Source organism: Medicago truncatula, chromosome 2, assembly GCF_003473485.1.
Source record: "Medicago truncatula cultivar Jemalong A17 chromosome 2, MtrunA17r5.0-ANR, whole genome shotgun sequence".
Lineage (NCBI taxonomy): Eukaryota > Viridiplantae > Streptophyta > Magnoliopsida > Fabales > Fabaceae > Medicago > Medicago truncatula.
Window position 1 is genome coordinate 46,862,263 of NC_053043.1, and position 24,632 is coordinate 46,886,894.

General features: G+C 33.4%; 3 protein-coding genes across 4 annotated transcripts; 2 read left to right on the forward strand and 1 right to left on the reverse strand.

The window, feature by feature from the left end:
• The first annotated feature begins 769 nt into the window (after window positions 1-769).
• LOC25487856 (dolichol kinase EVAN) lies at window positions 770-9,956 on the forward strand. The gene is made up of 15 exons (XM_024776744.2): window positions 770-1,221; window positions 1,410-1,787; window positions 1,859-1,971; window positions 2,090-2,263; window positions 2,796-2,900; window positions 3,773-3,843; window positions 3,922-3,999; window positions 4,075-4,289; window positions 4,976-5,165; window positions 6,019-6,084; window positions 6,776-6,864; window positions 6,971-7,085; window positions 7,675-7,726; window positions 7,803-7,903; window positions 8,576-9,956. Exons 2-15 carry the CDS (start codon window positions 1,606-1,608, stop codon window positions 8,687-8,689), a joined length of 1,665 nt encoding a protein of 554 aa, XP_024632512.1. The 5' UTR covers window positions 770-1,221; window positions 1,410-1,605; the 3' UTR covers window positions 8,690-9,956.
• Window positions 9,957-13,210: 3,254 nt separating this feature from the next.
• LOC25487857 (auxin-responsive protein SAUR50) lies at window positions 13,211-13,852 on the forward strand. Its single transcript, XM_013609900.3, has one exon. It carries the CDS (start codon window positions 13,306-13,308, stop codon window positions 13,699-13,701), a length of 396 nt encoding a protein of 131 aa, XP_013465354.1. The 5' UTR covers window positions 13,211-13,305; the 3' UTR covers window positions 13,702-13,852.
• A 2,234-nt stretch (window positions 13,853-16,086) lies between these two features.
• LOC25487858 (ABC transporter F family member 1) lies at window positions 16,087-20,463 on the reverse strand. 2 transcript variants are annotated; one of them, XM_013609901.3, is made up of 6 exons: window positions 20,287-20,463; window positions 19,977-20,191; window positions 18,769-18,842; window positions 18,450-18,660; window positions 18,123-18,357; window positions 16,087-17,436 (listed from the first exon to the last, which is right to left on the reverse strand). In XM_013609901.3, the coding sequence occupies exons 2-6, from the start codon at window positions 20,169-20,171 to the stop codon at window positions 16,379-16,381; spliced, it is 1,773 nt and encodes a 590-aa protein (XP_013465355.1). In that variant the 5' UTR covers window positions 20,172-20,191; window positions 20,287-20,463; the 3' UTR covers window positions 16,087-16,378. The 2 variants fall into 2 exon arrangements, with proteins under 2 accessions (XP_013465355.1, XP_024632541.1); XM_024776773.2 differs by lacking the exon at window positions 20,287-20,463 and adding an exon at window positions 18,974-19,085 and having other exon boundaries at window positions 19,977-20,116.
• Window positions 20,464-24,632: the final 4,169 nt, after the last annotated feature.

Sequence of the window (24,632 nt, forward strand, 5' to 3'; positions counted from 1 at the left end):
TTTAAAATAGGTTTAGATTTAGGATTCTTTTTGTTTTGGGAAGAGTTTAGATTTTGATTATCCATGGATCATTCTTAAAATTGGTTTAGGTGTAAGATTCTTTCGGTTATGGGAAAAGTTTAGATTTTGATTATCCATGGATCATTTTTAAAATTGGTTTAGGTGTAAGATTCTTTCGGTTTTGGGGAGAGTTTAGATTTTGATTAACCATGGATCATGTTGTTAACATTTATTAAGTGTGACTTTAATTAATTAATTTATTAAAATGACTTACTAAAATGACTATCACATTTGAAATAACATGATGATTAATTATGTTCTTGAAAAAATTACTTACTACTCCCTCCGTTTCATAATACTTGTCCATTTTGGAGAATAATTTTGTTTCACTTTAGTTGTCACTTTCAAGTTTCAATGCAACATTAATTATTGGTTTATCAATAATACCCTTATTTAGATTGCCGGAACTTGGAACCTTGTCGTCGAAGAAGATGAAGTGAGGTGGTCCGATTCAAAAAAAAAAAAAAAATGTCGGAGAAGTTGTAGTGCGGTGGTCGTCTTCCGGTTACAGGCTCTTGGCATTAATGAATGAAAGAAGGTAGAAGGAAATAGAAGGAAAAATATGACATAATAAAACTGAATTTTGTTTTGGAGTATGCGAAAGTAAACGGGGGGTGCAATCAGAACAAACAAAAAACAATAAAAAAATCCATCAATTTAATTCATAGATTTTATTGGAAATCTAGATCCTCATGCATCTTTGCAACGCCACCAGATTTATGTAAATAAATTCACATAAATCGTTCCACAGCATAATCAGAACAAAGAAACAATACCAAGCAAGCAATTTCAATTGAACTTAATATAAAAAAAAAAAAAAAAAGTGAAATTAAATAGTTTCTAATTAAAGAACAAAGAAAGGGAAACAAATCACTCCTGAAAAACATGAAACGCGGTGACGAAACAGATGAACCAGAAACTCACAACAACTTATCAGTGTAAGATCTGGTGGCGTTTATCCATGGATGTGCCGATGGAGAACATTGTCGAGGGAGAATATTGGTTGTTGTTTGAAGATTGATCGTTCAACAATGAAGATGGTGTTCATCCATGGATATGTTGAATATTGGTTTTAGCTGTTGGAGAGAAGGTTGGAGAAGAGGGTCGAAGGAATTGAATGAATGGAAGTGAGGTGAAGTGAAGCAACAACAAACAGAGGAGGTACACTAGAAAAAAAAAAAAATTAAAATTTTTTTTTCAATTTTTTATTTTTTCTCTCCAACAAGTTTTCAACTGACAGCTGTCCTGGAAATGGGAGCTTTTCCATGGTGGAAAAAAACTTCTCATTCCCAGACTAAATGCCACCAGTCTTCTAATCTGATGTTTTTTTTTTTTTTTTTGGTTAGAAGTCTTCTAATCTGATACTATGATAATACATAATGGATGTGTGAAAGCAGCAGAACAGAACGCGTGAATTAATTTGACTGGGAATTGACAAAATGAGTTTGGTATGAGAAAAAATGAGAGTCCAACAACCTTCTTCTTCTTTCTATAGTTAGCTTCATCTTCCCGCGTAAAACCCAATTCTGGTTTAGAACATTTTCCATGACGACATCGTTTTTCAACGGCGAGAGACTCATCGTTCTCTTCTTCATTTCTACAATTCTCTACTCTCTTCCTTTCTCTCTCCTCTCCCACGGCGTTTCCCTCTCTCTTCTCGCCATCGCTTCCTTCTTCCTCGAGATCTCCGTCGATTCCTCCGTTTCTCCTTTCTCTCTCCGCACCAGGTATATTCTACCCCTCCTCTATCTCTCTCTATCGATTCATTCATCGGTTAATTGATATCAATTCATTTCAGACCTGGTGCTTCCTCTGGAATTCTACTCGGTGCAATCACTCTCCCTTCTCTCATTCTCTCCAAATTGATTCAATCTTCGCGTGGATTCTCGCTTCAACAACTTCAACCTCAAGGTTTATTGCAATTCCCTTTGATTTATGCATGTTGCTTCCATTTTTAGGGTTTTTTGAGATTTAGCATTTAAGATTATTAATTGCGAATTTGTGATTTGTGTGAAATTTGAATGTGTAGAGATTGAATATTTGACATTGCAATACTGGGCAACATCTGCCAGCGTCTTCAGTGTGCTTTTATTCCTTGCTTTCACTATAAAGCATTCTCATTGGGGTGCAAGGTTAAGCTTTGCTTTTGTTTTGTCTCAAGCTGTGCTTTGTGTTGTCGCACTTTTGACTACGTCTCAGATTGGTAAGTTTGTTTTTTGGATTGTTGAATCATATGCCTTATACTTATGCTTATGTTATATATAGCCCCTGTTTGAATAACCAGCTTAATTTGCAGCTTATAGCATAAGAGTTATGATATATAAGACCTTATTATAAGCTATTTCCATAACAAAAGATAAAATAAAGTCAAATTGTTTTTGTAGCTGAGATGAGGATGTTTCACTAGATGTGGTGTAAGACTAGACAAGATAAGATTAGAAATGACAACATTAGAGAGAGAGGTTGGGTTAGCACTTATAGTAGAAAAAATGGTGGAAACTAGAGTTAGGTGGTTTGTGCATGTAGAGAGAAGACTTTTAGATGCATGCTATGTCAATAGATAGTTAGATCACTGGAGGTAGAGATAGACCTAGAAAAACTATAAGAAAGATCTAGAGATTAAAAGTCTCACAAGTGCTTATGTCAATAGATAAGCTCAAATAAGGCAATCCAAACAGGCCAATAGTTGAGGAATACGTGTTCTGATTAAACTGTTATTGCTTCTTTCTTTTTAGGCTTGCACCCTGCACTGAAGCTTTCATGGGTCTTTTTTCATGGATTGGCATCTGTCAAACTAATTCAGCATTTCATGAGAACTTTTCCGTCTTGTGCTTCCATTGGTACGTCTTTCTTATACACCGGTTATTCTTTTGTGTGTTCCGGGTTTTACTATCGTCACAACTGATATGGCACTACAAGTTAAAGAAATTGGGTATAAATACTTTTTTTTTTGTTGTGATTTCAAGTTTCAAGTAACAAGCAGAAACTTTATGTTAGGAACTTGTCAATTAACCATGTAAGGCAAGTGCACTTCTTATTTTACTTAACCTGCTTCATGGTTCGACCAGAAAAAAAAACCTGCTTCATGGTTCGACCAGAAAAAAAAACCTGCTTCATGTGGTCCCAACATATCAATTAAAATCAGCAAATCTGTTCAGAAAGAGTGAGTATGTAAGCTTCAACATGCAATAGGCATATTTGAACAACGGAAATTCACTGAAAATCCAGCCATGCAGATGTAAAGTCCACAGTTTCAAGCAAGATCATCAACAGAAATTCACTGAAGGAAAGGAAGTTTTTGAACAACCTTTTCCGTCTCTTCAATCATATCACACTTTCTCCTTTTCCCCGCTCTTTTCCTCTTTTTTCATTTTAAAATCGATGACCATATTCTCTGTTAAAGGCTGCCTACAATAGATTCAGCCCTTCCTTGAACCCTTGAATTGGTGTGAGCGCTTTATAGCACCACCAATGAAGAAGACCCAACCCAACAAAAGCATCATTGTTTATAAACAGGGTTTCTTCAAATTGTTAGTTGATTTTTGTTTTGCTGTTCTTTCGTCGGTAGCTGGATTCATTTTTCACCCTTATCTGAAATATGGATCATACATTACTGCCACCAGATTATTATATCTTAGAAAAATTACATGGTTGATTAGGGGTGTTTAATTTGTCAGCTCTTTTATTTATCATGGTTTCTCCTTGATTCCAGGGGAAGCATTTTTGGTGACTGCTGGTATAGTTCTCTATTTTGGTGATATGCTGTTGCTTACTATAAAAAAGGTTAGTGGTTTTTAACACAATTTTTTTCATGATAAATAGTATACATATATGTTATTGGTGATTACAATGTTTAAACAGCTATGTGGACTATTGGTGTCATCAGAGTTGATTACTGCAGATGAAATAAAGCGAAGTGAGATAAACATTATAATTCAGGTATTGGTCCTTAGGTTATGATTTTTCTGTTACTGGTGTAACTAGATCAGCTAAACTTATCTGCTGCTTCTGCAGGGGATTGTGCTTGGTCTTCTGCTATATCCAATAACTTTGAAGTATACTCTCCAAATATGGGAGTGCTTTATAAATACAACTTATTCTGAGCAAAGAAGATACTATGAGATTTGGAGATCCCTTATATTTATTGCTTCCCTTGGATTCGTCCTCATTGTGGTTGTACCATTATGGATGCAGTTCGTACAGAAGTTTGATATGCATCCCTTTTTCTGGTATGCCATCAATATCTGATAATTTTGTTAGCTACCAGTTACTGATGTTTTCAGATATGATCTGAAATACTATGGAAGTGGTAATAACAGGATGTTTGGAAAGTAGTTTTTTGACTATGAATGAATCGAGCAGGATTCAACGTATTTCTTGCTGGCAGCTCTGATACATACATCTTATAGGATAAGGCAACATAAGTTGTTAATTCCACTAGAAACTGCGGCATGTTCATTGTAGCATCTGGTTACACTGTATTCACATACCTATGTAGATTTAACTTATTCAAGCATGTGCATTTCCAGCTAATATAGACTTCTCTTATAAAGATGGTAATGTGAGAATCTTAAGTCAGAATATAATTCTCCAAATACGGTTCGTTTTTTTAACAAACTATAGAAGCCAATAATGTGGCTTTTTATGTTGACCGCACACTCATATGAGTTTTATCCGTATCATGGATCCATATTTTATGGAGAGAAATAGCAATAGAAGAAACTGTGTCTTATTCAGATAGTTCAGTTGCTAAGCCAAGTCTAGTGGGCTTGTTAAAATACCCAATTATAGCCATGATGATAGTCTCATGTTCAAATATTTTTTTTGTAAGCATAAAACCATTGTTTTTTACTTTATCATTATACTGTTTTGTTAGATAACTATATTTTTTATATTTTTAAACATCTCATTGCAGGGTGCTTTCCTTTGTTTTCTCAGAGCCATCCAAGAGACTGTCGTTATGTATCTATTGGATGTGTATAATTTCTATTTCTGTTTTGCGATTCTACAAGATCTCTAAGAACAGTAAGATTGAGAGGATTCTTTTGCGGAAATACTACCATCTGATAGCTGTCTTGATGTTTTCGCCTGCCCTTATCTTCCAGGTAATTTAGGAGACTAAATGATTGTTTGCTATTTAGTGGTATTGAGTGGATTGTGCTACTGTGTACCTATTTTCTATTTTCTTTTTCCTTAAATTCCAGTGCCTTGTGTTTACTATAATTGAAAGCAGGTAAAAAATGTATGAACACTCCCTAGACTTTACCTCATTTTGTATAGCCACCATTTACTTTGAATCTCGATGAAAGGCCATTTAGTTCAAATTTCTGAAACTTGTGAGTACTAAATAAAAACTATTCATCACAAGCCCTGTACTTGTTGATTGATGCATATGACAATCTCTAATTTGTCATTATTATTTTTTTATGAATATTTTAAAAATTCCTAATTTTATTTTTAAAATTATTGTATACTTTTTACTTTTTGCAATTAATAATAAATAATTGGGATTTTTTTATATGGTTTATACAAATTATAGATTGTTGTATGTAATAATTGAAACATGCAAGTCATGTGATAACTGATTTATTAAAGGGGCAAAGGGCAACCCGGTGCACTAAAGCTCCCACATACGCAGGGTCCAGGAAAGGGTCCCACCATTTGGTGTATTGTACGTAGCCTTACCCAGTTTTTTACACAAGAGGCTGTTTCCAGTGATAACTGATTCATTAATATATTATTTTATGAACGCTATTTAAAAGTTAGTTTTCATTGTATGGTTAAGAAATATAAAAGCAAAAGGAATAATTGAGCCGTATGATGTGTACAAAAACATAAATATTTTTTCCTTGACCCTGGCATTATAGAGAGGGCATTACTTGTGTCGGTATATGTTTTATATTGATCAATTATGCTAATGTGTGTTGGCTATAATGCTCACTTTTTTATTGCTTTCAGCCAAAATTTCTCGATCTAGCTTTCGGTGCAGCATTGGCGGTTTTCTTAATATTAGAAATTATTCGAGTAAGTATCTTGGAATGCATTCAGCTTAATATTGATGAGATCATACTTTAAAAAGGTTGTTTTGTGTTTCATTGTTTATTGTTGATTTTATCGATAACAATCCATAAGGAATCAATGTTTAAATTCAATATACATCAGTTTGAAAAATTGCTATGAAAGAAATGACCTACCATGTTATTATGCATTTATATTTATGCGGCCAAGAACAGTTAATCTGAGTGGGTCCTGTGAGAGGTATTTACAGTAGTCCATGTATTGATAGCAAAAGGATATATGAGGTATAAAGCATGTAATTGGGAGACATTGCAACCTGCTGGAACAATTTCCATAGAGATATGCCATTAAACTAGATTTCTGATTTCATGAAAATTTGTTGAATCATTTTAAACTTATGATTATTTGAATGTGATCATTTAAATCCAATAATAGCATTGTTCAATGTTATCAATAGAATACTAGTACAGTCTCATTTCTTATTGCAACCATTGGATGCTGATGCATACTGCATATACTTTTTGCCCAGCTATGACTTGTTGAAAATGAACTTCACAAGCTGAGTCATTGTCTTCTTTTCATTACCCAAAAGCTAAAATTTCTAATATTACTGCCCACGAATTCAAATGATTCCGAGCAGGCTGATTAGTATACAAAGTTTTCCTAGTTGCTTTTTTGTTGACATTGTCTTACTTAGGTATGGAGAATCTGGCCCTTTGGACAACCAATAAATCAATTTATGAATGCATTCACCGATCACCGTGACTCTGATCTTCTCATTGTCAGGTATTATGCTCTTTTCAGTTTTCAATATAGCCCATATTATGAAGCAGTGTTTATGATACACAGCTTCATTTAGTTCTCTTTCATGACAAAATTTCCTATTGCTCAGCCACTTCTCACTCTTGCTTGGATGTGCTCTCCCTATTTGGATGTCATCTGGGTACAATGATCGACCTCTTGCCCCTTTTGCGGGAATTTTGAGCCTAGGAATTGGAGATACAATGGTGAGTCCTCTCTCTCTCTCTCTCTAGAGGGGGGGTGTACTGTATACAACTGCTGAACTTCGGGGCCATTTCAATTAACCAACTGATGGATTTTTTCTTCTATTAAAAAGGAAACAGATGAATTGTATCTTAGTGCACAAGGTTAAATGCAGTGTGTAGCTGTAACTATTTTGGATCAGTCAACAATGTTTGAACCGTATATGCAAGAACCTAAATCAATCTATGATGTGGCAATTTTGGTGAAAGTAATTTACTCCCACTTTGGGGAATCAATATATGATTTTTCATGAATACTAATAATGTATGAAAACTTTTTGCGAGAATTCGTACTATTTTCTTTAACTCTAAACAGTTCCCATGTAGAAGTAAATTGATTAATTTCTAACAGGGCTACATTGAGAAATGAGGATGTGTGGATACCATATTACCATTTTGTCTGAGGTGGTGAAGTCAGAGACTAAAGAAAAGCATTAAAAACATGTTTTTATTATAGATTTTTTTTAATCCAGAAATGTTAAAAGGAGCTGTTCTCTTGATGGTTGCGTATCTTGGTAGTTGATAGTAATTGAGTTTCGATTTTTTTGTTTAGGCATCAATGGTTGGGCACAAGTATGGTGTTTTGAGGTGGAGCAAAACTGGCAGTGAGTATTTTCGTTATATGATTTTTATCAGTGTTGTCTATTCCATCATGTTAATGTAGCTTTCTCTCTTTGCCAGAGAAAACAGTTGAAGGTACTGCAGCTGGTATAACGTCTGTACTAGCTGCTTGCTCTTTACTCCTTCCACTCATAGCATCAACTGGATACATTTTCACTCAGGTCCTCTCTCTTCTCTCTCTCTCTTGGTTAATTGTGGGTGTTACCAAACTCTAGTAATAAAGTGATATTATTTGTTTTGGTGTTGATATCAAAGGAACTTGATATCTTAGTTCAGGTCTTCCGCCACTCTACATATAAACAAGTCCCACGGTATTCTGGTTCCACATAGCTCGGTTTCATATTAGTACCAAAGCTTTATACAGTTATTTTTGTTACCGTTGACATCAAACAATTTTTTAAACCAATAAGTTTAGAATGTAGTAGACAAGCATTGCTCACCTAGATTCATGCATACAAGCCATCTGCTGCATGAGGAGTTAGGTCAGACTTTAGGTTCCATGTATTGTGTCGCAAGGAAGTACTTGCACTCTTTTTCCCCAACCCTCATCTTTTTTCATATGCTATTCATTTCAATATCTCCTATATCCCTTCCTCAGAGGGGAGAGAAAGGAATGGAAAAATTAAGCCTATAGCATACTGCCAAGTTGTATATTCCAAGGACAGTAAGATGCAGTTTCATCTTTAGCGTCTCATTTAATAAGGGGGGAAGAACAAAAAATTGCCATTTACCGTTGATAAAATGAAATGGATAAAAGCTTGCTAGTACTCTAGAGTGTCTGTTCCTTAGATTACTGAGTTCTTCTTTGACACCTTGTTAATAACTTTTTGCAGCATTGGTTCTCTCTCTTTCTAGCTGTGACTGTAAGTGGTTTGTTGGAGGCCTACACGGCGCAACTTGACAACGCATTTATACCACTTTTTTTCTATAGTCTTCTCTGTTTATAGGCACAGCTCTCTCACAAGAGCAAGTTGCCTTTAAGAGCAATGATGTGGTTCTGCAGATATGCTTCCTGGCTGGGCAGTGTTTTGGCAGAAGAGGTCAGATTGTAATTAACCTATGCAACGATACATGACAGTTAGGTTTGGTGTAGATAGTTAGGATTGTATCTTTAGACAGAAATGATAGGTATACAAGTGTTTTGATGTTTTCTTTTAAAGGGTTGATACCCTGCAAATAGCATACTGTATGCAGGATAGGAGTGACAATTTTCCAGTTTTTTTTAAGCCATGTATCAGGCCATGAGAGAGGAGAGCTGTTGAACACTAGTTCACTTGTTCTAAAGGAATTTTTAATGTCTTCAATTTTCACACATATAGTAATTTTCATTTCTTAAGGTCATGTTGTATATCTGCACGTCATAGATCCAACAATTTTAAATTATGCAAGAAATATTCATTATTTAGTCACTTTTTCTAAAGGAGTTTTTATTGTCTTAAATTTTCACACTTACAGTACTTTTCAATTTTTAATGTCTCCAAGCCTTTGGCGACCCTGGATGTTTTCACATTTACTTTTCAACATCCAAACATCATGTTAGTCAAGAAACAGCCGCTCGATGAACTCTAACAATGGTAACCTTGAAACAATGAAGAGTAGTATTTTTGACCATGATAAGTTCACATTTCAGATGTATCTATATTTCTGTTAGTAACTTTGATCAACTGTGCTGTAGATAGAGATAATTGAGTAGCTCAGGCAGGCATAATGTTGACTAGTTCTTCTAGTGAATTCTCTTGACTTTCAACATTTGAGCTGATAAATATCTGAGGCAGCTGGAGTGGAGTAGATATATCTGTTGACAGGTGGACCAAAGCTAAATATCTAGAGTTGCATTGTTGATCCAACACTAACAGTAGCTGCAGCTCATGAATGACTCATCTTCCCAGTTATTGGTTTCAAAATTGAGACATTTTTGTTTGCGGTATGCTGATGTATATATGACCTGAAGACTGAGTGAGAGGGACTACTAAGGAACACTTGCTCAATGTAGGGCATCCAACACATGACCCCCTTTAAAGGTGTTTTGTTGTGGGTGGGGGCTGCGACATTAAATACTTATAGAAACGCTTTTTGGACATCTTAAACCGACAGCCGACGTGGTATTTGGTACTTTTTTGTTCTCTCGAATAAAACCAACACTTATTCAGGATGTATTTTATACAATGTCATTTTCGATGTCAAAATATCAGTGTTCAGAGATTACCTTTTGGATGGATGGACCCCAAAAAGTGCTTGTATTATATGCTAGGACAAAGAGTACGGCTGGAAACGATTTCGAGTAAGATTGGTCAAGTGATTACTTATTACTCTGTCTAGCCATTTTTCTATTGATATTTTAGCAGTTCCTCATGCTATTTTTAGGATTTATTCGCATTAATTGCTTCAATTTCTTGTAGTTCAAGCTGATTGTGGACTTGTGGTAATATCACCTAACAGCTTATGGGTAAATAATAGAGATTGCTGAATTAGTACTTTTAGTTTGTTTTTTACGCTATTCCATTAGTTAATAAGTTACTCACGTTAGTTACTCGTTCGAATTTATCTATACATCAAGAATCTTTGATGAAACGCACGAGTATACTATACTATAGAGAAGACAATAGCTAGCACAAAAATTTACCAGTTTAGCATCTCTTGTCACTGAAAAAACACATATTGAATGTTTCATTATCTCAAATAAGATTACAAGATTGTAACCCTCAAATCATGTATCTTCCTACAAACTTTAGTCTATCTAAGAGCGTGTTTGATATGGTAAAAAGTTAGTAATCACGTAACAGTAGAAGACAGAACAACACATGAAAGATTTTTAAGGTATTAAACATCTTTTTGTCTCAATGCTTGGTGGATAAAATGTCACGGTATTTTAGACAACTTGTACCTCTAAAAAAAGTTATGTTGTGGTTTAGTGAGGGACAAAAAATTTAGTTTTTGTCCCCTCTAATTTGTTCAATCCTAGAAACAGTTTTAAAATCAAACACTATAACTGAAGTTGTCTTTGTTTGGTCCCTTGTTTTTTAACATATCAAATGCACCGTTAGAGTTATAAGAAATGATAAACACATTCATCTCGGTGCAAATGATCACTCACATGCCGTCCTCTCTATGAAATACATTCATCCAACTCTTGATGTACTGTATTTCTTAAATTTCCACCAACTGTGCCTTCCAGAATTTAAATTCTTTCAAACTATTGTGGCACTTGCTGATGATCTATATCACTCATGCTCTAACTAATAATAGTATAAAAAGATAAGCATAAAAAGGTCTAGACGTTATGTAATGTCGTTTCCGAATTGAAGTCAATTAAGGCATGGCATATAAGAAGAAGAGTTTGGCAAGAGAAGATAGGAATGGACCTATAGAGATGGATTTAATAAGAGAGTTGGAGGGAGACATGACTAGACAATACTTTAAAAGGGACGTTTCGTAGTATGAAAGCTCGTAGACACTGCACTCACATGCCTTGGTCTCCCCCTTCCCCAAATTACCACTTCAACCCTTTTTTTTATCAAGTTTTTTATAAACGTTATTATTCACATTCAACGATTTACATGTAGAACCGACATAAAGTGTGTTTGATGTTCAACATGTATCGATATATGATACTGATATATGTGATTACATTCAACTTATTTACTTTTTAAAAATATTTTTGATAACATGTCGGTCTATGTCAAATGTTTGTGTTTGTGTCGGTGTGAACTTCAAGTAGCCTTATCGACTAAGACCTTTTAATAACACGGGTCAAACACGTATGGAAGCCTAAAACTAATTTTAAGATGAAGCACTTCTAAATGCCAAAAAGATATTCTAGTGAAATTACTAAATCTTTGTTTAAAAATTAGGGTTAAATATGTTTTTTTGTCCCTATAAATATACCAACTTTCCATTTTAGTCTCTATAAAAATTAGGGTTAAATATGTTTTTTGTCCCTAAAATTAAATATGAATTTTTAACCATCAAAAATATAAAAATTCATAATAAATTCATGTATTGTGAAAAAATTCTAATGTTTTTTGGGAGAGATTCTTATAATATTATGAATTTTTCTAAAAAAATTTATTAAAAAATATGAATTATACATATGAGTTTACTTTAAAAGATGAACCAAAAGTGAAGATGGAAAATTTTTGGGAGACTAAAAGTTGAAGGAAAACTTTAGAGGGACTAAAACGAAAAGTTGGTATATTTCTAGGGACCAAAAACATATTTAACCCTAAAAATTACTTTTCAAATATTTTATACAAATTTATTTATTAAATTACTAGAATCCATTTTTCTTTGATGAATAATAAAATTAATCAAATTAAGATAATATTAATTTTCGATAAAATTTTATTAATTCGAATTTAAAAAAAATGGTAGAATATAAAGTCTTTTTACTGAGTAAAATTACTATGCTTTTGGAGACATAATTTGTCTTTGTAGTCCTACCTTTGTGACGACTTTAGAGCACTATTAACGGAAGATACTTTTCTCATTGTTCGCCAGCTATAATTTAAAAAGAGTAAATTACATTTCCCTTTTCTCAAAGATGCTTGAATTACATTCTCCTTTCCTTTTATGTTAAAATATACACTCCCCTCCCCTTCTATTCAAAACATATTAGAAAATATTTCACTCCCCATCATTGAGAGAAACTTGAATTACATTGCCCTCCCCTCTTAAGTTAAAATTTACTTTTTATTCACAATTTCATTAACATATAGTTTTAAACCCTGTTATAAAATATGAAACAATCCAAAATAAAATTAAAATATTTAAAAAAAATTACAAAAGTCGATTAAGTATGGTTATTTAAAAGTGAATTTATGCTCTAAATTATAAAATTAATAACAAAAGATTTAAATTTAATTGTCATTGACATTTAGATTATAAAAAAACGGAATTATATTTTTTAAATGGTGATTCAAAATTAATATATATTATAAAAATATTTATTTATGTTAAAATAGATTAAAGTGTAGTCCATATTTAATTATTAAGGGAGGGGGATGTAATTCAAGCATCTTATAGGGGAGGTAGTATAAATTTTACTTTTCAAGGGAGGAGAGTGTATATTTTAACATAAGAGGTGAGGGGAGTGTAATTCAACCATCTTTGAGGGGAGGGGATTTACTCATTTAAAAATCATTAAACAATGTCAGCACACAGCATGTAATCATCGCATCCTTCTAAAGTAATTTATCCTACATATTTATCAAAGCTTTTTGTAAAAAAAAAAATAGATGAAAAGATGAATTAATGCCATTAAAAGTAAATAAAATATATATTTTTTGTATAAATTGTAGGACCCACTATTAGTTTTTTAAGACCACACCATTAGGGTAAAAAAAATGAATTAATTATTTTAAGATGATGCGTTTTAATGGAACCCACAAAATAATCTTTTATGGAGTTCACCACTAGTCTTATGAGCACAACATTACAAGTTGTACACTACAAGTGTGTCTATAAGTAGATGGTAAAGAGCTCAAACACTCAACAATTCTAACTCATTCCTCAAAAAAAAATTCTACCTCTCAAATAAACAAAAGAGTTGCATTTGTCAAGTGTCATGGCCGTGTTCAGTGTGAGAAGCATCAACAAAAAGAATGGTGGAGGTGGCATTGTGAAGCTCATTGAGAAGCTACAGAAGAAAATAGTAATAGGGAGAAACAAATCAACATCAACCTATGTGCCTGAGGATGTAAAGGAAGGACATTTTGCTGTGATTGCTAAGGGTAGGAAGGAAGAAGAAGCAAAGAGATTTGTGTTACCATTAAGTTGTTTAACTAATCCAACATTTGTGAGGCTATTAGAGAAAACAGAAGAAGAATATGGTTTTGATCATGAAGGTGCACTAACCATTCCTTGCAAGCCAAGTGAACTTCACAAGATGTTGCAACAGCAATGGCAAAAACAAGAGGGAGGTGCTGAAATTAACTGCTACAACATGCAATTCCTCCAATAACTTCATGGTTTTTCAAATTATTGATAAATAATCAATGACATGCATATATGCTATAGGAAATATGTTAGTAATTTATATTGAAATCATAAGTTATTTAGTTCATTAATCCATATGAAAGTACATCTAATTAATGATGAAGAGTGCATAATACAATTTGAAAAAGTTTGAATAAAAAAAAACTCGGAAAATGTTCAATCCCTTAAATAAATCTCAATACTTTAAAGAATTAATCTAATATTAGAATGAGGATATCCCTAAATTCATCCAAACTGATTGTATGTATGTTGGAGGTATAATTCCCCCACACACTAAATGAATTTTAGTTTGGGATGTACAAATTAATTAAACTCCACTCACGACTAAAATATGTTTAGTAAGTTTAAATTAAATATTGTATAAACAAAATTTTAGATCTCAAATTTGCAATTTATCATCATCATCATCATCTAACTACAGCCATGCTTACTAATTTAAAATAAGTTCGATTTATAATTTTAGGCTTAAGTTTTAATTTTAATTTGGAATGGGCAAAACAAATTCTTTTTGTGTTGGTAGATGTGCAAATTAAATTCTATTCGCCACTATGTTTGTTTATTTATTTGATAAAATCCAACTATGTTTATTAAAACAATAAAGAAAGTGTTTATCAGATCAAAACGAAAGTGTTTATAGTATTTTAGATATAAATTTTTAAATTCTTAAGGCAAACATTGAAATATGATAAATGTTAAAAGATCGATACATAAAAATAATTTGCAATATGTTTTTCTTTGCTTGTTTAACAGACCCTTTTTTCATTTCCATCGTTTTCATTTGTAAATGGATTTAATTAACGTCTAATTTTTTTTCTATTAAAAATCGATAGATGAATTTACCAGAAAAAAAAAAAAGCTATACCTGATTTTTTTTTTCATGAAATGCAAAACTAGTAGTAGTAGTCTTAAAAATATAATCTTTAGTGTAATTTGTTTTACAATAACTTTAGTAATATATTTTTTAAAATTTCTTGATCAAACATTGGTTAGATTGCCTTAATCAGAAACTAAAACTGAAATTCAGACAAACTTCAAACTGATCCATTGTTTTAGAGTATTTTTTGCTTTATTTGGATAAAGAAATATTTCTTAACGAATTGCACTTTTTGGCCCTTTCTTCGCATCCAAATGATTGAAAAGTGATATCATATATTTAATAATTAGGGACACCCTTGCTTAATTTACGGGAGTTGTGTTGTGAGTTGTGACTACTGATTACATGTTTTTGAGAACTGAACTGCCAATTGTTTTTTTCTACACTAGATAGTCACATTCAGGCTATGTTTGGTTTCTGAGAAACTATAAGGAAAGAAAGAGGAAGGAGAGAAAGGTTGAAGAATATTCTCTCTTCCATTGCTTGGTTTACCAGCAATAAGACAAGGAAAGAAAGTTTTATGTTGGGACCCACTCAAAATATAATCACTACTAAATTGGACGGAAAGTGGAAGGAAGGTTTACTTTTTGGATGAAATGTCATAAATGCCCATCAAATTTTAAAAAATAACAACAACTTGATAGTTTTTTCTTCCATTTAAATTGTGACACTAAACTCTTATTTAAACCTATTATACCCTTTTTTTAACAAAAATAAAATGTGATACTCTTTAATACTTAACTTACATTATAATTTAATGTTTATTTTAATTTTAATCAAAATATTATTTTAATCAAACTCTTGTAAAAATATGTATATTAATGTATTGGAAATTTTATTTTTCTTTGAGGGTAGCTTTGTCATTTTCTTGTTTACATACCTTTCTTTCCTCTCACTTTCTCACCACTTTCACTCCTAATAAACAACCAAAATAATCATCTCACTTTCCATTCACTTTCTCTTCACTTTCATTCCTTTAACAATCTTTCCTCTTACTTTCTTTCCTTTTGTATCCAAACATAGCCTCAAATACATGGCTAATTCAATTAAGTAAATTGATTAATTTAATTCACTTAATTAAACTGCATAATTAATCCCACGATTCTTTCAACAACAAAAAAAACGTGATATAAATAACTATTAACATGGCTGAATTAATCAGAATTTTGCATGTGATATCACATATGTAGGGAAGATTTGATGTCCATAAAACATTTTTGTTGTTTATTAGCAGAGATATATTAAGTTCATTTGAAGCTTCAAAACATTTCATATCTCTATCACTTCCTAAAAAGTTAAATTCAAAAAAAGTTTCCCTTACTCTCACAATAATTGTTAACGAATTTGAATCCCATAATGACCTAGTATTTTGGTCTAAGTAGTGCATCTTTATCCTAGCATATTGACCAAATAAGAAAATACCAGTTTCATGCGATCATGTAAACAAATCAATCACTCCCATATGGAGTAAGGAGCCAGAGGAAACAAGTACTGAGTATAACATATAATTTTATAACAAGTCGTGTACAACTAAATTGACAAGCACCATAAATAATTAAAAACAAAAATATTACAGAGGTGAAGGACTTCTCAGCTCAAAAAATAATTAAGCCGGTGATTTCTATGTCTAATTCTCCACCATTTAATTTGATTATAATCACCATGAGAGAAATCCAGCTCAAGGAGCTAGCACCACATACCTACATTGTAATATAAGTTCATAATTGTGACATATTGGACAACACTGCACATCACGGAAGCTATCTTTTCAGTCAGATAAACCTGCCTTTTCCTTTAGGTGCAGCTTGAAATCCATAATATCACCTTCCCATCTGGTCACTGTTTGATCAGCACACACCCATATCTCATGGGCCACCTGATTTATGAGCCTAAAATCATGACTGACTAGAACCATGCCACCATCCCATTCATTCAATGCCTCGGCTAACGAGTCGATTGTCTCGATATCTAAATGATTAGTTGGCTCATCTAATAGTAGCAAGTGCGGCTGTCTATAGGCTAACCATGCAAAAATCACGCGACTCCTTTGTCCATCTGATAAATTTCTCATAGGCATCACCTGTGCTTTACCCGACAATCCAAACTTCCCAATGGCTGCTCTCATCTTTTCTTCCTCATTTCCAGGGTACTCTTTTATCATAAACTGGAGAGCAGACAGTTCCAAGTCTAGTTTCTCAGTCAAGTGCTGGTGAAATTGTGCAATGCGAAGGTGATTATGGCGACGAACCATGCCATCTAAGGGAACCAAATCACCTGTCATAAGCTTCAGGAACGTGCTCTTCCCAGCTCCATTGGGTCCAACCAGAGCAATCCTGGAGTCTAAATCGACCCCGAAATCGATGTTCTTGTAGATGAGATTATCAGGAGTGTAGCCAAATGTCACCTCCACAAACTGGAGAACAGGTGGGGGAAGTTTCCCCACATCAACAAAGCGGAAAACTAAAATTTTGTCTCTTACCACCTTCTCTGTAAGTCCACCACGCTCCATTTTTGCAAGAGTCTTCTCTTTACTCTGAGCTTGGCGAGCTAGTTTTGCTGATCCATGGCCAAATCGTGCAATGTATTCCTTCATTGAGGCAATCTGCTCCTGCTCCCACCTGTACTGCTTCATCTGGTTCTCTTCCAGTTCAGCACGTGTCTGAACATATTGATCATAATTACCAGTATAGAACTTCAGCTTTTTGTTTTGCATGTGGATGATATTTGTGCAGACACCATTAAGGAAATCTTGGGAGTGTGAAATCACAACCAAAATACGGTCAAACTTCTTCAAATTCTCCTCCAGCCACACACATGCTTCCAAATCTGCAAATATTTATTTTAAAAAAAAAATGAACCCAGTTATGCTATACGATCAAAGATTAGACTATAAGGACAGACAGATGCTATGAAAATAAATAGCAAAAAACAATGCAAGATATGAAGGGAAACAGAGAAAGCCAATACATTGAATTTAGTCTGAAAGCATCATCATAACTAAAAGGTGACACCGATAACTACCCAAGACTATATCAGAGTAAGAAGTCTTAAGAAAAATGTGACCTCCATAAAATGAGATGTAAATGTAGAAAGCAGAGACACAATACAAATAATGATCAAAGAAATAGAAGATGCAAGCGACTGGAACCAGCATCCAAAGCACAGCACAGCCCATGATGATACAAAGCATCAAAAGACATATTCTCAGAACTTGATGAAATCCTGCCAGATGTTTTATCAAAGCATACACCAAGAAAACTTTACTCAAAGCAACATAGAGGCCTACCCAACGAACAACCTAGAACTAGAAGGGTTCAATATTATCCATGTCTTCTACTTGATAGGCATAATTGAAACAACATATAAAGAACCCATGTGACCTTCAATTAAAAAACACGAGTCTGCTCGCAAAGAAAATCATCGCATGCAAATCAATGCATAAAACATGACAAGGTAAAAATGATCATTTAGTAACAAATAAAAGAGTTACTCTTTTCGGGGAAGAGGGATACCAAGGTGATTGGTTGGTTCATCAAGTAGAAGAATGGTTGGGTTCATAAACAGGGCTCGTGCTAAAGCAATCCTCATTCTCCATCCACCAGAAAAATCACGTGTCTTCTTTGCCTGCATCTGCTTGTTGAAACCAAGACCAAATAAAATTTCAGCAGCACGCTTTTCGGCAGTTGATGCATCCATAGCTTCCAGCCGTTCAAAAACTCGTTCAAGTGCTTCACCACCGCCATCTTCCTGGAACATAAATAAATAAGGTGTGGAGTCATCTGTAAACACAAAACAACTGTGGGCGTAAAAGTTAAGATGTCAAAGTACTTAAAACATACCTGTGCCCCCAGAATTTCAGCTTCTTTCTCCAATTTCAACCTTTCCTCATCACAACTAATGACAGCCTCCAACGCAGACATGTCAGAGGCTTCAATTTCCCGGCTAAGGTGATAAATATCCATGTGGTCTGGAATAGGAAGCTCACGGCAACCTATTGCTGTAAGTAGCGTAGATTTTCCACAGCCGTTCAATCCAAGCAAACCATAACGTCTGAAAATAAGTTAAAGAAAACACAATCACCAACAAATATTACAGTAAGAAATGATAACATCCTATTCACAAGTCAGAAGATATAAATATGGATGACAATTGACAAACCTTCCATAATTTAGCTCCAACTCAGAATCAACTATTAGATCATGTCCATGGAAAGTAACTGATAAAGATTCTATCTGTAATCGCAGCATAAACCAAAACGTCAATAGAATACAACATTGATAATTTTAAATGCATTGACAATTAACTGTATTATTTATATGGCAGAAATATCCTTTTGATTGCTCAATACTGAAATATTACCTACCTCTGAAGGATTCATAAACAGAGATTTTGACATGGGCTACATGGTAGAATGCCATTGCTACCAGCCCAACTGCTTGACTAGGTGTTCAAATACATGCACGCACCCACGCTAGCTACAATAATTTAGAAGTAAGACTACTATCTAAAATGAGAATGTTTATGCCAGTGTCCGAAAATATGGATTAATAATTAATTGAGAATCTGGGTATAATATCCAGTTCTCTCTTTCTTCCAGAGATACAATGCAATATATGTTCAATACACAAGTAAGCCAGATCATTTTCAATTGAAAAACCAAGACAAGAATTATGCTGAAATTTGAAGGACACAAGGAAAAATACTCAAACTAAACTCATTAGATGAACCTAATACAAAAATTGATTTTGATCTAAACACTTCAAATTATTTTTCATGGTCTAATTTCAGTCATAATAATCAGAACTAGGTTTCAAAAGTTACCAGAAAGGGCCTGATGGATTGACTTACTTGAGTTTATCTACTAACATAAGCACTTATAAACCTGTTTGGAAGAACTTATGAAAACAGCTTATGACATATGCATAAGCTCTCCGGAATAGATTATGAAAACAGTCAATACCTTAAAAGAGAAGCCTTTTTTTTTTTTTGAATGGCAATAAGAAAACAATTTGACTTTCTTTATCGTGTTACAAAAATAGCTTTTTATAAGTGCTTATGCTATAATCTGCAAATGAAGATGTTTATCTAATCAGGGCCTAAATGATTTCACTCTTTGGAAATGAATTTTTATCTTTCTTCCAAATCAACTGCTGCATTATTTTACTGTTCAATCTCAAAAGTTATACTAATTAATCACTTTCATTGATTCATTTAACTAATAAAGAACAAATCAACAAAACCAAAACACCGAACAATAACTACCGAAACTCAGATTAATCATTCTAACCAGCTTTTGTAATAACAATTAATTAAAGATAAATTAACCAAAATGAAACTAATGAATAACACGATGATGAGTTACCAACCCGAATATCCCGAGAAAGAGGATGAGAACATAGAACACCAGTGCATGTCCGATCAGATATCTGAATATCCCCAATTCCGTTAGCAACACTATCCACCGCCTTTTTCGATGACACGGCGGCAACCTTCCCTCCTCTCTTTGCAGCGGCGGCAGCCTTCTTCTGAGCAGCTTTTTTCTTGCTGGCTTCAGAAACCATTTTCAATCCCTAATATCACTCTGCATGGAAACAAACAATTTCGACTTAATGATCATGTAGGAATTTCTAAACGCGCGTTTGAATTAAGCGGAAAAAAGCTATAAAACATGCGAACCTGGAATTTGCAACGTGAGAAAAAAGGTATAGATCTTTGTAAAGTGGTGATGAGGAGTTCGGTTTTTTTATTTTCAGATTTCTCTGTTTTTGTTGAGGTGGTGAGGTTTGGTTTGGTATATTGAGGTGTCAGCTTACACGTGTCCCCACCAAGTTCAGTTACTTTTTATGTTTGGTAGAAATTGTGGGAAGAAAATTAAGAATGGAATGTTGTAGACAAAATGTACAAGTAAGAACAAGAACAAGGAACATCGTTGTCACAGGGAAAAAAAAAGAGTATCTTATGTGTAGGAAAATTGGAGAATGAGATATGGGTAATATGGTATGTAAACTTCTTACAAAACATTAAAATTCTAAAATTGATTTTAGAAAAAAGATAGGTAAACACATCCATTTTTATATACCTCTTACGTACATTCCAATTTCACATCATATCATCACCTCAATAAAAGCTCTTGATTTTATGTCGTTGTGGAAGTTTCAATTTGTAAATTTGAAACAACTCACATTTAGGACTAGATATGCGGTTTAGAGGTTTGATTTTGCAAGTTATCCAAACATCTATGAAATGGTTAAAATCATGTTTGGGACTGAAAAACGTGTTCTCGTGACTATGTATTGTTGTGAGACCTAGTAGATGACGTCTCAAGTTCAAACTTGAAAATGCGTGGTGCGTTGAATCTAGGTTGAATGATGTGGTTCGTGGAAGTTGGCAAGGCAAGGCAACACAGACAAAACTGTTGGAGGTTTATGCAGATAACTTGGTCTATTGGAGAAAGACTCGCTAAAGCAAACTGAAAACCGATCGAGATTGAAGAGTGTCGTAGTAATTTGGTTCGATGTTGTGACCAAGGCGGATGCACAAATCTTCTTAGTTTCATTCTCTTAAAACCCATTGGTATATCTATATCTCTTAATATAAAAATAAAAAAAATATAAAAATCATGCTTCAGCCAAGTCAATGAAGAAGGTGAACTATATCTCTTATTTGGAAGACTTTGGTGGTGTGCGGGTAACTATATAGCTAAAGAGTAGTTTTGAGGAATTGTTCTAAGAATAGGTTAGTGTTCGTGAACCGATGGTTATTGTAATCAATAGGGCCATTGATGAATCAGATAATATGCAGCTTCCCGTATCTTTTCAAATAAAAGAATTCAAAGAGGCAGTATTTTCAATGCAATCCAAGTTTTTATCATCACTTCTGGAATCTGTATATTCTAGTTATCTTTCAAGAATGTTGCTTGTGGCTCAATAATGGCCAATTCCTGTCACTTAATTCAAAGAATATATTACTTATTCCCAAGGGACAAGAGCAAAAGACGATAAAGGATTAGAGACTTATAGCTCTTTGCAATGTGTTGTATGAGATTCTTTTGAATTAAAGAATGTGCTCCATAAGTACATATTTGATAGTCAATATGCTTTTGTGTCATAACGTTATATTTTAGCTAATGTTATGGTGGTCATCGAGATTTTCCATTGTATGAAAGCCAAGACGCAGGGTAATGATTTTAGTGTAGCTCTTAAGCTAGTTATTAGTAAAGCTAATGACCAAATTGATTGGCTCTATCTAAAGGAGACTATGTTGAAAATGGGGTTCTCTCATCGATAGATACAATAGATTATGATGTGTGTCGTCTGTTGACTACTTAATAATTGTAAATAATAAAATGATTGACCCTATCACCCCTGAGAGAAGAAAACAACATGGAGACCTATTGTCCCCCTATTTGTTCATTATTGTATTAAATGCATTTTGACCCCCTATTTTAAAAAAAAAAAAAAAAAAATTAAGTTATGATCCCCCAATTTTAAAAAACAGATTTTTTTTTGTCCTGATCAACTTTTAGCAAATGTACTAAAAATGCATAAGAGTAATAAAATTATAAATTCTTCTTCAAAGGGACTGCTATATTTCCTCTTTAGCAATTTCATTATCATGTCGAATGTATAAAGGGCGGGGGGTTCAACAGGGCAAATAGTCAGTTTCATAATCATAAAATTAATTTCATAATGTAAATAAACTAGTCAAGATTTTGAGAGAGAAATGATTAGGTCTTTCGAATCATTTATTCTTCATTTAGTAAATTGCACCTATTCTCTACAATTATTCTTTTCGTCTCATGATAATTAACAAAATAGATCTGATCAATCTCTTGACTCAAAACCCTCTTATAAGATTACAAACCCCAATCTGTTAGGTGAGTTCGTAATCTTTGAAGGTTTTATTAAACGTTAATTTCTTATCACAACTCAACAGTCTGATATCTCTAAAGTGAACCATTTGATTAAATAGTATAGTTGGATCATATTCAACAATTAGTGCACCTCGCCCCACCCATGTGGTCAATTTTGATGACATGACAACAACTATGTGGATATATTTTCATTATTATTTTATAAAATGTTTTAAATATTAAAATATTTTGTAAAATAATATATTATTCTAATAAATAAAATTATTGTTTCAATAAAATTATTATTTATGAATTAATCATTTTCTCATGTATTAGTTGAGTATATTATTTTAATAATTAAAATCTTTTATAAAAAATATATAAATTATCATTTTCAATCACATCTAGAATTCAATATATTAGTTTAATATATTTTTTTTATAAATTAATAATTATTGAAAAAAATAAATTAATAATGACATGGATATTAAATGTGTCCACCAAAGCGCGCTTCCATGTCATCAAAATTGACCTCAAAATGGAGTGGAGGGACCATAACTCAAAAAAGTTGAAATAGGTGGCCGAAAAGCTAATTTTTAAAAACAGGAGGACCAAAAGTGTATCTAAGTCTTCATTGTTTGTAGGGAGGGTCTATTGGGTCTTATCCAACAAGCAGAAGGTCGTGGATATTTGAATGGAATCAATATCCGTCTTATCAATATTTGTCTGAAAGCCCCCATTATTTCTCACCAGACGATGAAGCAGATACTACGTATGAAGCTGCATTCAGGCAAGCAACTAGTCTTTCAAAGCCCAAATATTTTGTAGTAGAAATGTGCAATTGCCGGTGCAAAATTTAATCCTTGGGATTATAGGAGTTCAAGTGGTGCTGGGAACGGGTAAATATCATGTTTTTCATCCATGGTGGAAAGGAGTAAAAAACAACATTTAGCTTCATTAAGGGGTAAGAGCAGTAGCGGAGCAAGATTATTATAAGGTTTGGGAAAAAAAAAATTGCAACATATTTATAGCGGTTTACATAAGAAATTGCAAGCAAATAATTAAAAAATTTAAAAAAATTGTCAAATTTATAGGGTGTTTATATAAGAAATTCAGAGGAATTTACATAAGAAATTACAAAAAAAAATTGGACCGGAGCCGGAGCAAATGCCCAGACTCGCTGGGCCTTAAAACTGCCCTTACGTAAGAGGATTAGTTATGGTTGTAGAAAGTATAAATTTTGGACATCTATGAAAATCTCTCATCAATATCACCGGATGCACGTTTCAAGTGCCTGAAGCAATTTCAATCCATAAAAAATGTGTTTGGTATTTTTTTTTCTTCAAATTAATTATGTTTATAGAATATGTTTAGTATACTAGATGCATCACCAAACATGTTTTTCTCCGATTTTTTTCTGTTACACTGTTAATTGTTTTGACAACAGACCAAGACTCTAGATACCAATTGAAGGTGAGAAAAACACAAGAAGGAGGGTTGAATTGTGTTAGTTTTTTCTTCGTTTTCTCCTAAGCTGAAAACACTGATCAGAAGCAAATAGAGTTCTGCTTCTGAAGTGATGTTCAAGACTAAATGCAGCGCATAAAACACAGAGAGAGAATTGATGACAGTCAATCATTCGCTATTTTTAGAGTCTTTTTATATGTATTTTGATCACAAATTGGAGTTCACAAGGCAACTTATGCAGCAAAGGAGTAGAAAACTGAAGAAAATACAAAGAAGAGAATCGTGTCACGATTTGGTAAAAACGTGACACGATTTTAGAAGACCAAAATCAAGCTTCGACATTGAAGAAATTGTGTCACGGTGGCATAATCGTGGCACGATCTGAGGAAACCCTAATTCAGTGATTTGCGATTCAAGGAGAATCGTGCCACGATTTACTTAAATCGTGGCACGATTTTAGGCGGAATTATGTGCCTATTTAAGTTGAAGTCTATTCCACTAACAAGGGTTACGATTTGGAGTGAGCAAAGTGCGATTTTGAGACCTAAAGACGGCTAGGAGGACGATTTCTTCAACCTTCTATCAATTCATGTATGTTTTGATTCCACTATTGATTATGCTATTTGTAAACTCAATTATGAGTAGCTAAATCTCTTAGAGATTAGGTCTGAGATGATTCTTTGTAACCCTAATTGAACCATGT